Here is a 12,959-nt window from a genome sequence, read left to right as displayed (position 1 = left end):
CCTGGCTTGTAGACGGCATTTCGAAATGCTGGATTTCATCTATAAAGCCCTACATGCCTTGGGGCCCACTTCTCTAGAACCACCTTTATCCAATTGTCTTTGCCTCTCCTATAAAATCTGATGGTTAATAACTCTGCTTCACTTTTTTTTTTTTTTTAAAAAAAACTACATTAAAGCAAGCTTCTTAAAGAGAGTGCTAGATTCCTAGGAGCTGGTTGATGATCATTAAACAGACAATAGCATAAAGAGATGAACAAATGGGATAAATCCGCTGTTATAAAATGGTATGGCACACCTTTTATAAAACTTGGGACATGTTTGAATTTTTAAAATGATTAATATAACTTAGAAGCAAATTCATCCATAATGCACATTGGGGCATGGCTGCACTAAAACCAAAGGTGTGAAGTCAGGCCTGTTCTGTGGACTTAAGGCTGAATAGAGAGTAAAACAAGACGCAAGAGGTAACTGGACTTTTGCCTTTCCCTGGAATTCTCCGGGATGCTAAAGGAGATCCTGCTAACCTTTGCCGCTTTCTCTAGGTCTGAAGTCACCCTTGAAATTGACAACCGTCTTTGCTACCAAGCTTCAAACAAATGCTTCCCTGATGCAGAAAGTGCTGCTGATTACCTGGCTGCCCTGTCGGCAGTAGAGCGTCTAGAGTTTCCATATCCACTCAAAGCCGTGAAAGGTTAGGGGATTTTTTCCCCCCCTCTTCCAGGGGTATGGAAACGTTGCTTGGCCGTTCTCTTTGCAGCCAAGTTTATAACACAGATCTGTTGCTTCTTCAGGTACAAAAGATACAGTCGGCACCGACCCATTCAAGTTATTGCCCTTGGTGGTGGTAGCAGCCCTCATTCTCCTCGTGATCCTGGTACTGGGTGTGCTGGTGGCCCGGCGTAAAAGAGAACATAGCACTCTCTGGTTTCCTGAAGGTTTCAGCCTGAAGAAAGAGAGTAGCAACAAGAACCGGCGTGAGCCTGTGGGTCAGGATGCCCTGGGCATGAAGTAAGAGGCCCTTATTCATTCAAGAGCTAGCGAGAAACAATCTCCAATCTTTGTTTCAGAGGCTTGTTAAAGAAAAGGAAAAAAAGCCTCAGGGACAATCATGTTAACGTTTTGCTAAGCGACACATTTAACATGGCAAAACTTGCCGTCCCCTTCCTGCTATGTAAACTATTAAGGAAGAGATTTTTATTTTCCTACAATAAGCCTAGAAACCCACTGGGCTAATGGAGAAGAATTTAATCCCTCTTCTACCAGTATATGTGCCTGCATGGAATACTCTTACTACTCTTATCTCCGAGACCGCCTGCTGCTACCGATGACCTCCCATCGACCCGTGCGCTCCCACAGAGAGGGCCTCCTCAGGGTGCCATCAGCCAAACAATGTAGGCTGGTGGCCCCCAGGGGGAGGGCTTTCTCTGTGGGGGCTCCCACCCTCTGGAATCAGTTGCCCCCGGAGATAAGAAGAATCCAGGACCTCAATGCCTTCCGTCGTTCCCTGAAAACCTATCTTTTTCAGCAAGCCGGGTTGGCTTAAGAAGAAATTTTTAAAATTTTTAAATTCTTTTAATTAGTCTGTGATTTTTAATTTTTTGGGCCAAATTTTATATATATTTTTAAATGTTTTAATATTTGTATTCTATGTTTTTTATCTTGGCTGTACACCGCCCTGAGTCCTCAGGGAGAAGGGCGGTATATAAATTCGAAATTAAATTAAATTAAATTAAATTGTGGCCATTGTATGCATTGTTTGTAGCTGTAGCTGTAGTATGTTGCCTCTGCTGTAAAGGATAGTCGGCTTCCTTCGATTTTACTTTGAAGCTAGCCCTTTCTCAACTAATTAATTAAATGTATTGGCTGCCCATCTCATATCCAATGACTCTGGGCAGCTTATGACATTGAAAAACATTAAAATCATCCACCATAAAAAAATTAACAGTGGATTAAAAACATTTAACGGATAAAATCATGGATACAAGAGAGCAGGAAAGGGAGCCGGACACACATATGTGCCTGCAGGTGGATGTTTGGACTATAGCCAGAGGTACGATTCCATGGCCTGCTATGCTCTAGCCTCTCATTTCACTGCATACGTTTTCCTCTTTCAGGAATATTGGCAAAGGGGAGAGCCTGATACCAGACAGCTCGGAAGACTGGCTGGAAGCCGAATGCCCAGAGGCCAAGCGTCTTAAGGTATTGCCTGCTCATTGTGAGACTTTGGCTGACTTGAGAACCGGAGCTGCAAAGGTATTCCAGCTCATATTCCGAACTATTACATTGCCTCTTCTCCTTTTCTTCCCCTTTCTGGTTTTCAAGCCTGGGCAATGTTATATGCACAGTTCTCTGCCAAGTTCCTGGTGGCCTTACTTGTTTGGTGTTTCCCAAAAAGGACATTGTAATCAGTACATGCTACATACTATATAATGCAGACTCTGTAGAGGAAGTATGACTCTATGATAAATGTTGGCCTTGTGTTCTTCATCACCAGGTGGAAGAGCCAGCCTTAGACTGCGAAGACCCAGTGGATTGCCGGCAATGGACTCAGCACCACTTGGTGGCAGCAGATATCCGTATGCCTCCATCTATGGCCCTGACACCACCCCAGGGTGAATTTGACACTGACTGCATGGATGTCAATGTCCGTGGGCCAGGTAACACAAAACAGCTTGTTAGATGGACACTGTACCCATGCCCTCTGGTGGAGTCTTTATAGACAACATTTGATCTGTCCAGGATTTCTCTCTTCATGTCCTTTTCTTAATTTTAGCATTTATTCTTTTTTTTAAAAAAAACACCACCACCATTTTATTGATTTTATTGTAATTTCTTTGTATGAGTGTTGTGAGTCATTGAGAGATGATTGGCATACAGGTTTCAGAAATGATTATTACAATAGTTCAATAAGGAACAAACTCTGTTAAAGTCACCTTTTATTGGGTTGTCCATACAGATGGTTTTACCCCCCTTATGTTGGCCTCCTTTTGTGGTGGTGGCATGGAGACTGATCTGACTGAGGAAGAGGAAGCAGATGACTCCTCTGCCAACATTATCTCAGACCTCATCTGCCAGGGGGCTAACTTGAGTGCCCAAACAGACCGCACAGGGGAGACTGCACTACATTTGGCTGCTAGGTATGCCCGGGCTGATGCTGCCAAACGCTTGCTCGATGCTGGTGCTGATACCAATGCTCAAGATAACACAGGACGTACCCCACTTCATGCTGCTGTGACGGCTGATGCCCAAGGAGTCTTTCAGGTGAGCCTTGTCCTGAAGATATACTCACTCTATGAATGAATCAATGGAGCTTTTCTACTTCTAGAAATACAATTTTTCTGTTATCCTCATATTAGCTCATATTAAGAGCACAAAAGCCCTGTGACTCATTTGTTTTAATGTGAATGTTGCAATCTAGTTAATGTGCCATCGATCTGTTAACCTCCTAGATACTCCAAAAAGGCAGCCCTAGCTTTCCTAATAACCAAACAGCAGCTGATTTAAATATTGTAATGTAAGACAGTATTGATTTACTACGTTGAATGACATAGTTCGCTCTTCTTCCACTCTGGTTAGATCCTGATCCGGAATCGATCTACAGATTTAGATGCTCGAATGGGAGATGGTTCAACTGCACTGATCCTGGCAGCAAGGTTAGCTGTTGAAGGCATGGTGGAAGAACTGATCGCCTGTCATGCTGATGTCAATGCCGTGGATGAATTGGGTATGTAATTTGCAAAATGAATTGGCTTGGTCTCAGCTTGGCTAGGTTTGGGGCAAGATTCTTAACTTGACTATGTTCTATTGATTTCCACTACATTCCACTTTAGATTCTTAGGTAACCACTTCATAACTCATTTACAAGATTGCCCCAGATTGATTTAGTAAAGATGCTCATAATTCAATGTATATATTTTTTTTCTCAAGCACTTACTTTCTAACCTGGCTACCATTCTCTTCCTTAGCTTTTTTTTTTTTTTTTTAGCACATGTTGATGAAATTTACTGCTGCAGAAGCTATTCAGTCAACCGGGAGGGGGGGGAGACTAGAATATGTGATAAAAATGAAAAGATTTTGGTTATGAAGATGACTTATAGTTATTAATTAGGGAGAGGGCTTGATACGTAGGGGTAAACTGAAAAACATTATGAACAATAGATTGTCCTTCCAGTCTTTTATAAATAAATTTATTGATTTTCCTGCAGCCCCTGCACAAATAATCCATAGTTCTTCAAGTTTTTACTAAACAATTCTTGGCTGCAGATCAGCTGATTTACTGGAAGATTTTTCTGTTATCCTCATATTAGCTCATATTAACAGCACAGAACATAGTGTCTTTTAATTTATACAAAACTCAGTGTTAATGGGCAATATGGAAGATGACAATCTGGCATGATTGAAGAAAGATAATTCCTTAAAATTTAGGAAAAGTCGTATAGTAGAAGGCTTTTAGAAAAATCTAAGAATCATTAGCAAGTGACAAATATATTTATTCTCTTGATATCACTTCTACCAGGAAAATCAGCCCTGCACTGGGCAGCAGCTGTCAATAATGTAGAGGCTACAATTGCTCTGCTAAAGAACGGGGCCAACAAGGACATGCAGGACAGTAAGGTGAGTTCTCCAGTTGCCTTTTTAAAAATCGCATTATACCTTTGTCATAACAGTCACAAAGCTAACAGGAAAAGGTTAACTCCCATCTTTTCTAGTGAGAAAGCGGGGTTTAGGCTTTTGTACCAGGTGGATTGACCTGGTACACCCCACCCCCCTTTTCTCTCTCTTCCATTTTGGGCTGAAAGATAATGATTTTAGTTTATACTTGTTGCATCCTAAATTTTACACTTGAAAATATCTTCCCATTTGACCTGGTGATTTCCTTTAGAATGAGCTGTCTTGAATGCATATGAGGAGAGAGTGATTTGTACAGTCACTCACTGCTGTTAATTTAAATCAGCCATTTCGACAATGCCTTCAGGGACTGTTGGCCATATTTAGCAGGGAATTCTGGTAATGTGAGAATGTCAAACTATTTGTCGAATGTGATCATGAATTTGCCTTCTCTGCAACAGGAGGAAACACCACTGTTTCTAGCAGCTCGGGAGGGCAGTTATGAGGCAGCCAAAATTCTACTGGATCACTTTGCCAACCGTGAGATCACTGACCATATGGATCGACTGCCACGTGATGTGGCTCAGGAGCGCTTGCACCATGATATTGTTCGACTTTTGGATGACTACAACACTGTGCGCAGCCCACAAGGAGTCCTGCCTGGCGGTCACTCTCTCTCCCCTCTCATGTGCCCTCCTAATAGCTTCTTACCTAGCCTGAAGCCCACCCCGCAGGGCAAGAAGAGCCGTCGGCCTAGCACAAAGAATGTGACAGCTGGAAGCAGTGCCAGTCTGGCACGGGAGAGCAAAGAGGCCAAGGCGCGTGCCAAGAAGCTAAATTTGGAGTGTCAAGGCTCTCTCCTGGAGAGCTCTGTCACCCTGTCTCCAGTCGACTCATTGGACTCTCCCTATGTGCCTAACCCTGCCTCACCTGGGGTCTTTCACACCGCCAATGCCTCGCTGTCTGTGCCCTCTACCCCCATGGTCCACGGCATGATGGATCCACCCTTTGCTGTCAGCTTGGCACGCCTTAGCGACCTAGGGGATGGCACTCTGCTTTCCATGAACCGCCTCTCTGTGCCACCTGGCCGCATGGGGCTCAGTCTGGGCATGGTGAGCCCTGTGGCCATGCCTTTTGAGTGGCGTGCCCGTATTCCCACTTCTCAGTGCCAACCCATCATAGGGGTAGTACACCCTGCTGCTTCCCATCCCAACCTGCACCAGTCTGGCCAAGCTTTCCCACCAGGATTGCTTCTGCCTAACCACATGGCCATGGGGCACAGCTCTCAGGGCTTGCCCAACCCAACTCCAGCCCAGGCCAAGGAAGCTCCCCAGCCAATGCCTCCACCACCAGCCGCTGTGCGCAGTAATCAACCTGTCTCACCCCAAGAGGGCCAGGGTCAGGTGGCACCACCACGCGGAGGGCCCCCACCATACCTGAAGGCAGCAGGGGTAGAGGATTATCCAACCCCACCATCGCAGCACAGTTATACGCAGGGGCAGGACGCAACACCCAAGCACTTCCTTCACCCTCCCAGTGAGCACCCCTATCTGACTCCTTCCCCAGAGTCCCCGGAGCAATGGAGTAGTCCCTCACCACATTCCTTGTCTGACTGGTCTGAATCCACACCCAGCCCAACTGTATTAGGGCCAAGCCACACCCAGCTTCCTTCGGCAGAGCCCTCCGCTAAAATGCAGGTGTTCGCATGAGGCACTTGTTTGTGAAACACATCCCAGAGGCCTAGGTCCCTCTGTGGCCCCCATTGGGGCCTGTGCCAGCCTTGGGGGTTCTCATTTCCCCATAATTGTGTTTTTATAAGAAAAAACTAAAGTGTAAAAAGTTTTTTTTAAAAAAATGCCTGATCGAGGAGAGGAAAGGATGGCCTCATCATTCCCACACTGCCATGGAACTCAGGCTGGTCCTTTCTTCCCCTCCCATGTTGTCTCATCAACTAGGTTTTGGGGAACTTTTTTTTTTTTTTTTACAAGAGATCTTTTTGTATAAACCTTGCATTTAACTCTAAGCTTTTTTGTTTTTTACAATGTACTCAGTATCAGATCCTGTTGCGTGCCATTCTTCTTCCTCCAGGTCTAGGGCTGTAAGGAAGGGAGAGAATTATATCCCTTGTTCTTCCTTGGAATGGTTTTGTCTCTTGGGCTGAGCAGCCACCTCCCCTCCCACGGTGTTGGGACGGGACTCTGCTCACGGTATTTGTGTACTGGGTACGCAGCATTAGCTCACTGGCACTGCCGTCCAGAGGATCGAATCACAATCTTGCCTCTGTCACACAGGGAACTAAGCCCCACAGCCCCATCCTCAAACTCGGCACTTCGTCACATTCCAGGTTAATTTATTCATCTTAAATTCTGCTGCACTCTCCATCTATCAGTCCCCCCTCCACCTCCCCGAGTTGTTTCTCCTAATGCTAGCAATAGTCCTGGTGACTTTCTAGTCTCCAGAGTATTTTGAGCCACTCTGTATTTTTATACCTGACCCTCTTTTGTTGCTCCTGGATCTTATCTAAGGCTGCCTTTGACCAATCTTACGTTTTCATCGATGACGCATGTTTTGCCCCTGTGGTACTATAGGATCTTGAGGCAATCACAGATACGAGGGCATCACTTTGGCATAAAAGGTACTAAGTTAGTATAAAATACTTTTGTTTCTCATGAAGACTTTTGGCCCAGCAGTCCGCTATCTATTTTGCTTTGTATACCCTACCTCCTTGTACCCTGTACATTCCAGTTATTCCTGGCTGTAAATATTGCTGGCGGGAGCAGTGGCAGACAGGATCTTGTTCCCCTGGGCAACCACTGCTTTCTGCTTCCTTCTCCCTTTCCATGCTATGTAGCATAGTGGGGGAACAGCTCTGCTAGTTGTGCCCCCGCCCCCGCCACCATAGAACCATTTCTAGCTCATTTTAAAACTTTTTTTAAAAAATCCAGTGTAAAACAAGTAGCTTTAAAGCAGCTGGGTGCTTTCTGTACAGACGGCTTAAGCCGTGGCATAATAAACATAGCTAATAAGGAAACTGCCTTCCCTTCCTCTGTGTCATTTATTTTTCATTTGTTTATTTAGACTGTGTAACAATGCATTAAAGAATGTACAAATGTTCCACTAACAAAAACATTGCCTTGTTTTCTTTCCATCCGAGTCAATTCAGAATACTAACAACTGTTCTTCTACTGCAAGACTCCCCTATGGCTATTATCCGACCGGTTCAGTATGAACATAAACATTTGGACAAAAGCATAAAAAGAATATGCCTACTCTTGAGTCAATATTCCAGTGTGGAGTTTGCAAAGAGTGAAGCACTTAGACAGCCTGCATAATTTAAATTAGAATGTGTTGAACTTTTCCTTCCGAACAGAGATTTTTTTGACATTCATTTTCTGTTACTGAAATATAGTATCTATTATGCCTTGCATTAGGCTTCCATGGGGGGTGGAGGGAGAGGTGGTTAGACATGTTTGGGGGTGCCCCCCCCATATTGCAGCTGTGGAGGATACCCAAGGCTTCCTCACTATATTGTGCAGAAGTAAAACAAATAGTATTGGTCAAGTTTCCACCAGAAAAATCTCTTCAAGAAATCAAGGAATGCAAAAAAGAAAAGAAAAAGAAAAGATGTACAGAATATTTGAAAAGCAAATTTGCTGGCACAAGACAAACTATTTCTAATAAAATATTATTCCTTTATGTTTTTAACTGAAAACATTCACTTCGATTTTTAACTGTCTGACTCCTTGGACTCAGTATATCACATATGATACAATTTACAAATGAACCATACATACCTATTTTTAAGAAAAAGGTATTTGGTACTTCCAAAACAAGCTTTTTGTTTGAAATTTACAAAGATTAAACACTTATATTCATCTAATGCAGAAAATCAGTGGCAGCACAATACACGTTCTTGTAATTGCATTGTTAAAAAGACAAACTATAACACTCATTTGCAACCTAAATAGTGTAGCAATGTGGTTCATTGGAAGTTCAGTTTATTCTTGCAACACCCTACTTTTATCATTTAAACATTTCCCACTATCCTGCCAGAGCTGAAGAAGCTTCTTCGATGAGAAGCAAAATGTCTTCAAAAGAAAAAACAAAGTCCAGTTGCCTCCTGAAAAAGCACTTTTGGGACAACCTTTGACCTGGATGATTGAGACTCTCTACAGATCTTTAAACATGATCAATGTACTTGTTGAAATTGCTGTCCACCAGCTTTCATACTTTCTCCCCCATTTCCCCCCTCTGCACACATTAATTTGTAAAGACAGCCATTAAAGTCTTTAAACCAGGGGTCTCCAACCTCCAAGCTGCAGGCCTGTGCTGGGCCACAGCCTCTTCAGAAATGGGCTGCAGAAGTGTGTGTGCAAAGCTGCATTTGTGAAAGTGGCACATGTGCAAAACCATCCCCTCTCCTCCAGTCTGCCAAAGTTTGGAGATGAAGAAATTCTCAAGATTTTATTTCAAAATAGAAACTGAAAAATCAATTAGATTTTACAAATAAATATTCTACATTGCTTTAAGTTATAAATCAGTGGAGTATAGGAGACTTGCATCCTATTGTCGCAGTCTATTCACTTCCATGAGGATATTGAAGTTTTCCCCAGTGAAAAGGGATCCCAACCTTATGTGCAGAATTTCATTTTTACCACAGCTCTATATTTAGAATTTGTGGCCCCAAGTGGCTAAAAACACCATTGGTACTATCTGAGCAAGGATATAAAGAATAAAAGTGTGCTCTGGGATTAATATAAAGCAGTTTTCAGAGTTCTGCAGTTAATTTAGGAGGTGAAACCTTGTGTGAGAAAGTACAAAAAGATGATAGCAGACAAAATATGCTCAATTATTGCTGTACCTCAGAAGTTGGTGCAATCGGCGCCCTCTCATGAAGTAAGGGAATCAAGTAGGAAACTGATCACATACCTGCTACTTTACATTTTTTACATGAGGCATTTTAATTCCACCTCTGCCTTAGACGAAATAGTGAATGGGCTTTTGCACTTTTGCAAGGAAAATAAGGCGTAAATTGCCTAATTGCCATCCCTCTGGATGAAAGCATTAAGATGAAAGCTTTCCGCTCATTGCTGACAAAAAGTGCCAAAATTACTGCATCATTGACTGGAGAAGAAATACAACTACTTGTCTTTTTTTTTTTTAAAAAAAGAACGTGTGCATTGATATGCCATGGTAAGAATGCAGGTCAGGTGATGAGTGGCAAGGCAATAAGACTTTTGAGCGCAGAGCCATTGGTACTATGTTGAGGGATAGTCTGAGAGATTTTGCTGGATACAGAAGACTTTCTTCAACCAGCCGTACCCTTGATGAAGATCACAGCTTTGGGGTGATTTCTATAACCACCTTCACTATTTTTTTAGGGGTATTTTCCCCTTGATGTTGCCTCACTTTTCAATCTTGTCTGAAGGGATTTTTAAAAAAATGATGGTTGGTTGTGCAATCAGCCAGATGTTTAGACTGGATTTGACATTTTTATCCAACTTGAATAATGGAATGAAGGCTCTGCTTTAATCTGGGGTCTATTGTTTTTAACACAGCTTTTCAATACAAAAGGTATTTTTGTCAGGGAGCCATAGTTCAGAACTTAATTTGTTGAACCAGTGAAGTCTTGATATTTTCTCTGGTCAAATATAACACCCCACCTACTTTTCCATACATTTATATACATCCACAACTTTGGAACACTTCTAAAGAAGCATAGACATCTTCACCCATAAATAAACCAAAATGCAAGTTTCCTTAACTATGAATGAAGCTTGGCTTCCTTGTGAATAAAAGGCATGTCTTACTTCAGAAATACTGAAAAAGTAGTAATTTGAATAGCTGAGTAGTCAGTCACTCCCATTCTAATGAAAGAATCTGAAAGCATTTCTTCCTGGGGCCGTATTTCAAAAGCTGACTTATCAATTTACCTAAATAGGCATTGCCCATTTCTCTGCTTTTCTTTTTGACTAAAGGATAGTCTTCAATCTGTTCTACTCCCTTTAAACCATCTAATAATTCCTTAGTAGGTGTCATCCCTGGCCTATTTATTTTTTTTTAATTTCCTTTTTCCTCTTCCTTGCCACCATGTGGCAGCAGAGATAGATATGTTTCCAGTTCAGTCTATTTGAACCGATTGGGTTTCATAGGATTTTATTACACTCAACTATTACACATAGAAATAGTAGTTGTCTTTAATAATGTTGAATATCTTTCCACCAGAAAAAATAAGAAAAGCATTCTGACCTAATCTGGGAATTAATGAAGTGGCTTCATCAAATACCTAAAGTTGATCAATTAATAGCTATTGTATTTTAAATGCAGAGTGATTCAAAGAAAAGGGCTATTAGTTTCTGTTAAGTGAGACACATAAATATATTAAAATAATCTGCCCATTCATGCAGTTATAAAAGTAGTAATAATTTAATTTATTGGTCTAATCCATGAGTTGTATACTTAGTTTCTCTTCAAATTGTATAAATCATTCACCTTTTACTAAAGATCACTTATGACAGTTGCTTTTGCATTTCCCCCTCAAACTCATATGCTCCAATAAAAGGATTCATGTTGGAATAATGTTTTTAATTTTTTGCTACAGTATTCCAACATGGCTTCCCCTCTGGAGTGCTGCAGTTTGGAAATGAAAGCTTTATGACCTCTAGGGACTAATACACCAATTATCTATCACTCCTTCCCTTCATCTTCGTTCTCTTTGCCTGTTTGCAAGCCATGTGTGATGAAAGCTACAAGGGCAGATGAACACGGGTCCAAGGAACTGGTGGCTGGCTCAGAGAAGACTGCTAATAAACATTTACTGGGATTCCCTCAAAATCTAAACTGACTTAAATATTATAAGTTGTGACAGTGTAGGAATCCGCTACAGTATATAAAATGGTGGCAGTAGCCAGAGCTGCCATTTTTTTAATGATTCTAATGGTCCTTACCAACTCACCTGGAAGATTTCTGTCTTTTGGTCTTAACTTCCCAGAGATTCAGACTCCCTTGTTTCTGTTAATAGTCTCCAAGGCAATTTACAAGGCAACCTAAGTCCAATTCAGGTCTGAGAAATGGCTTATTGAAGGAAATAACAGGAGTTTAGGATGTCTTAATCTAGGATGTGGGAAGCTGTAAGCAAAATTAAATACATAAACACACTTGCAGTAGTGTCTGTGTGCCTTCAAGTCAGGGTTGATTCCTGGCAATTCTGTACTAGACCCTGCAGTTTTCTTGGAAGGGTTTTTGAAAGTAGTTTGCCATTGCTTTATTTCTAGTACTAAGGGAGAGTGGCTGATACAAAATCACCCAGGTGGGCTCTGTCATGATAAATGCCTAACTACTATATCTCCCTGATCACCCGGACCTTCAAGGGTTAACTAACCACATATCCCATAATCCCTATAACCACTCCTTACCTCTTAGCCCCTCCTCCTGGGTACAAAAGGTCCGACCACATGGTCCACAGATGATTCCAGATGTATACCTGAAAGAGAAAGGTACAAGGTCAGTGACCTCCAGTACCAACAGATCAATAATAAAGCTACAGAAAAGAATTGGAGTTTGTCTTTGAGTTATTGGGCTAGATCCAGCTTTTAACAAAATGGTAGCAGAGGATGGTTGCCCATAACTCCAGACAATGACTGAACCCAACACCTACCCTGAAGAAGCAAACAGAGCACAGACCAGAGCTCTTACCAAGAAGATGGCTGAGAAGCTTGCAACCAAAGCCGCAGCCATGGAGGAGACAGAAGCTGGAAGCGAGCAGGACTCCAGCCTGGACTCACAATCAGATGAAGAGGGGCCATCCAAGGAAATCACCGCCCCGGAAGAAGAAACAGCACAGAAAATGAATAAATTCAAACTCTCCATCCTGAAACTGATGGAGGGAAGCAGCGACAAAGAAAACCTCATCGCGGACCTTCAAAGCCTCTTTGAGCAACAAGAAGCAGCAATTGAGGCCCCAAAGACCACCGAGAAAGAAAAGCCAGCAAAAAAGGGTAAGCCACCCCAACCCGATGATCCTGAGCCGGCAGAATCCATTTCCGCGCCCCCTTCCCGGCGGCCATCTTGGGACGAGCACCAGCCAATGGGAAGCCAGGATTTGAATCCCTTGGTGCGAAAATGTCCGAACCCCGAAACAGATGAGGGAGACTCAGAAAGCGACTACGAAGAGCCCGACTCTGAAAGCGACCACGAAGAGATCACAATAACTAAGAAAAAAACGCCTACCGATCTCGAATTGCAAAAGGCAATCGAGACCATCACCGCTGCCCTAGGCTCTGCTTTCGAGCCTCCTGCGGCACTCAATAAATCAAAGAAAAATCCTGGAAAGCACAAGAAGGCCAGGACAA

General features: G+C 42.6%; 1 protein-coding gene across 1 annotated transcript in view; it reads left to right on the top strand.

Annotated features, from left to right (window-relative positions):
- Window positions 1-7,703, top strand: part of NOTCH3 (notch receptor 3) — a 66,720-nt gene extending 59,017 nt beyond the window's left edge. Inside the window, exons 27-34 of the mRNA XM_070937422.1 lie at window positions 543-691; window positions 792-1,008; window positions 2,115-2,253; window positions 2,495-2,657; window positions 2,957-3,261; window positions 3,577-3,724; window positions 4,517-4,614; window positions 5,070-7,703. Coding sequence (XP_070793523.1) covers window positions 543-691; window positions 792-1,008; window positions 2,115-2,253; window positions 2,495-2,657; window positions 2,957-3,261; window positions 3,577-3,724; window positions 4,517-4,614; window positions 5,070-6,317 — 2,467 coding nt within the window. The 3' untranslated portion in view covers window positions 6,318-7,703. The remainder of the gene's footprint in view (window positions 1-542; window positions 692-791; window positions 1,009-2,114; window positions 2,254-2,494; window positions 2,658-2,956; window positions 3,262-3,576; window positions 3,725-4,516; window positions 4,615-5,069) is intronic.
- Window positions 7,704-12,959: the final 5,256 nt, after the last annotated feature.

Source organism: Pituophis catenifer, unplaced genomic scaffold (assembly GCF_029215685.1).
Source record: "Pituophis catenifer annectens isolate HBS135680 unplaced genomic scaffold, rPitCat1.0.hap2 SCAF_2, whole genome shotgun sequence".
NCBI lineage: Eukaryota > Metazoa > Chordata > Lepidosauria > Squamata > Colubridae > Pituophis > Pituophis catenifer.
The sequence above is the reverse complement of the archived record's forward strand: the minus strand, read 5'-3'. Positions and strand labels throughout refer to the sequence as shown.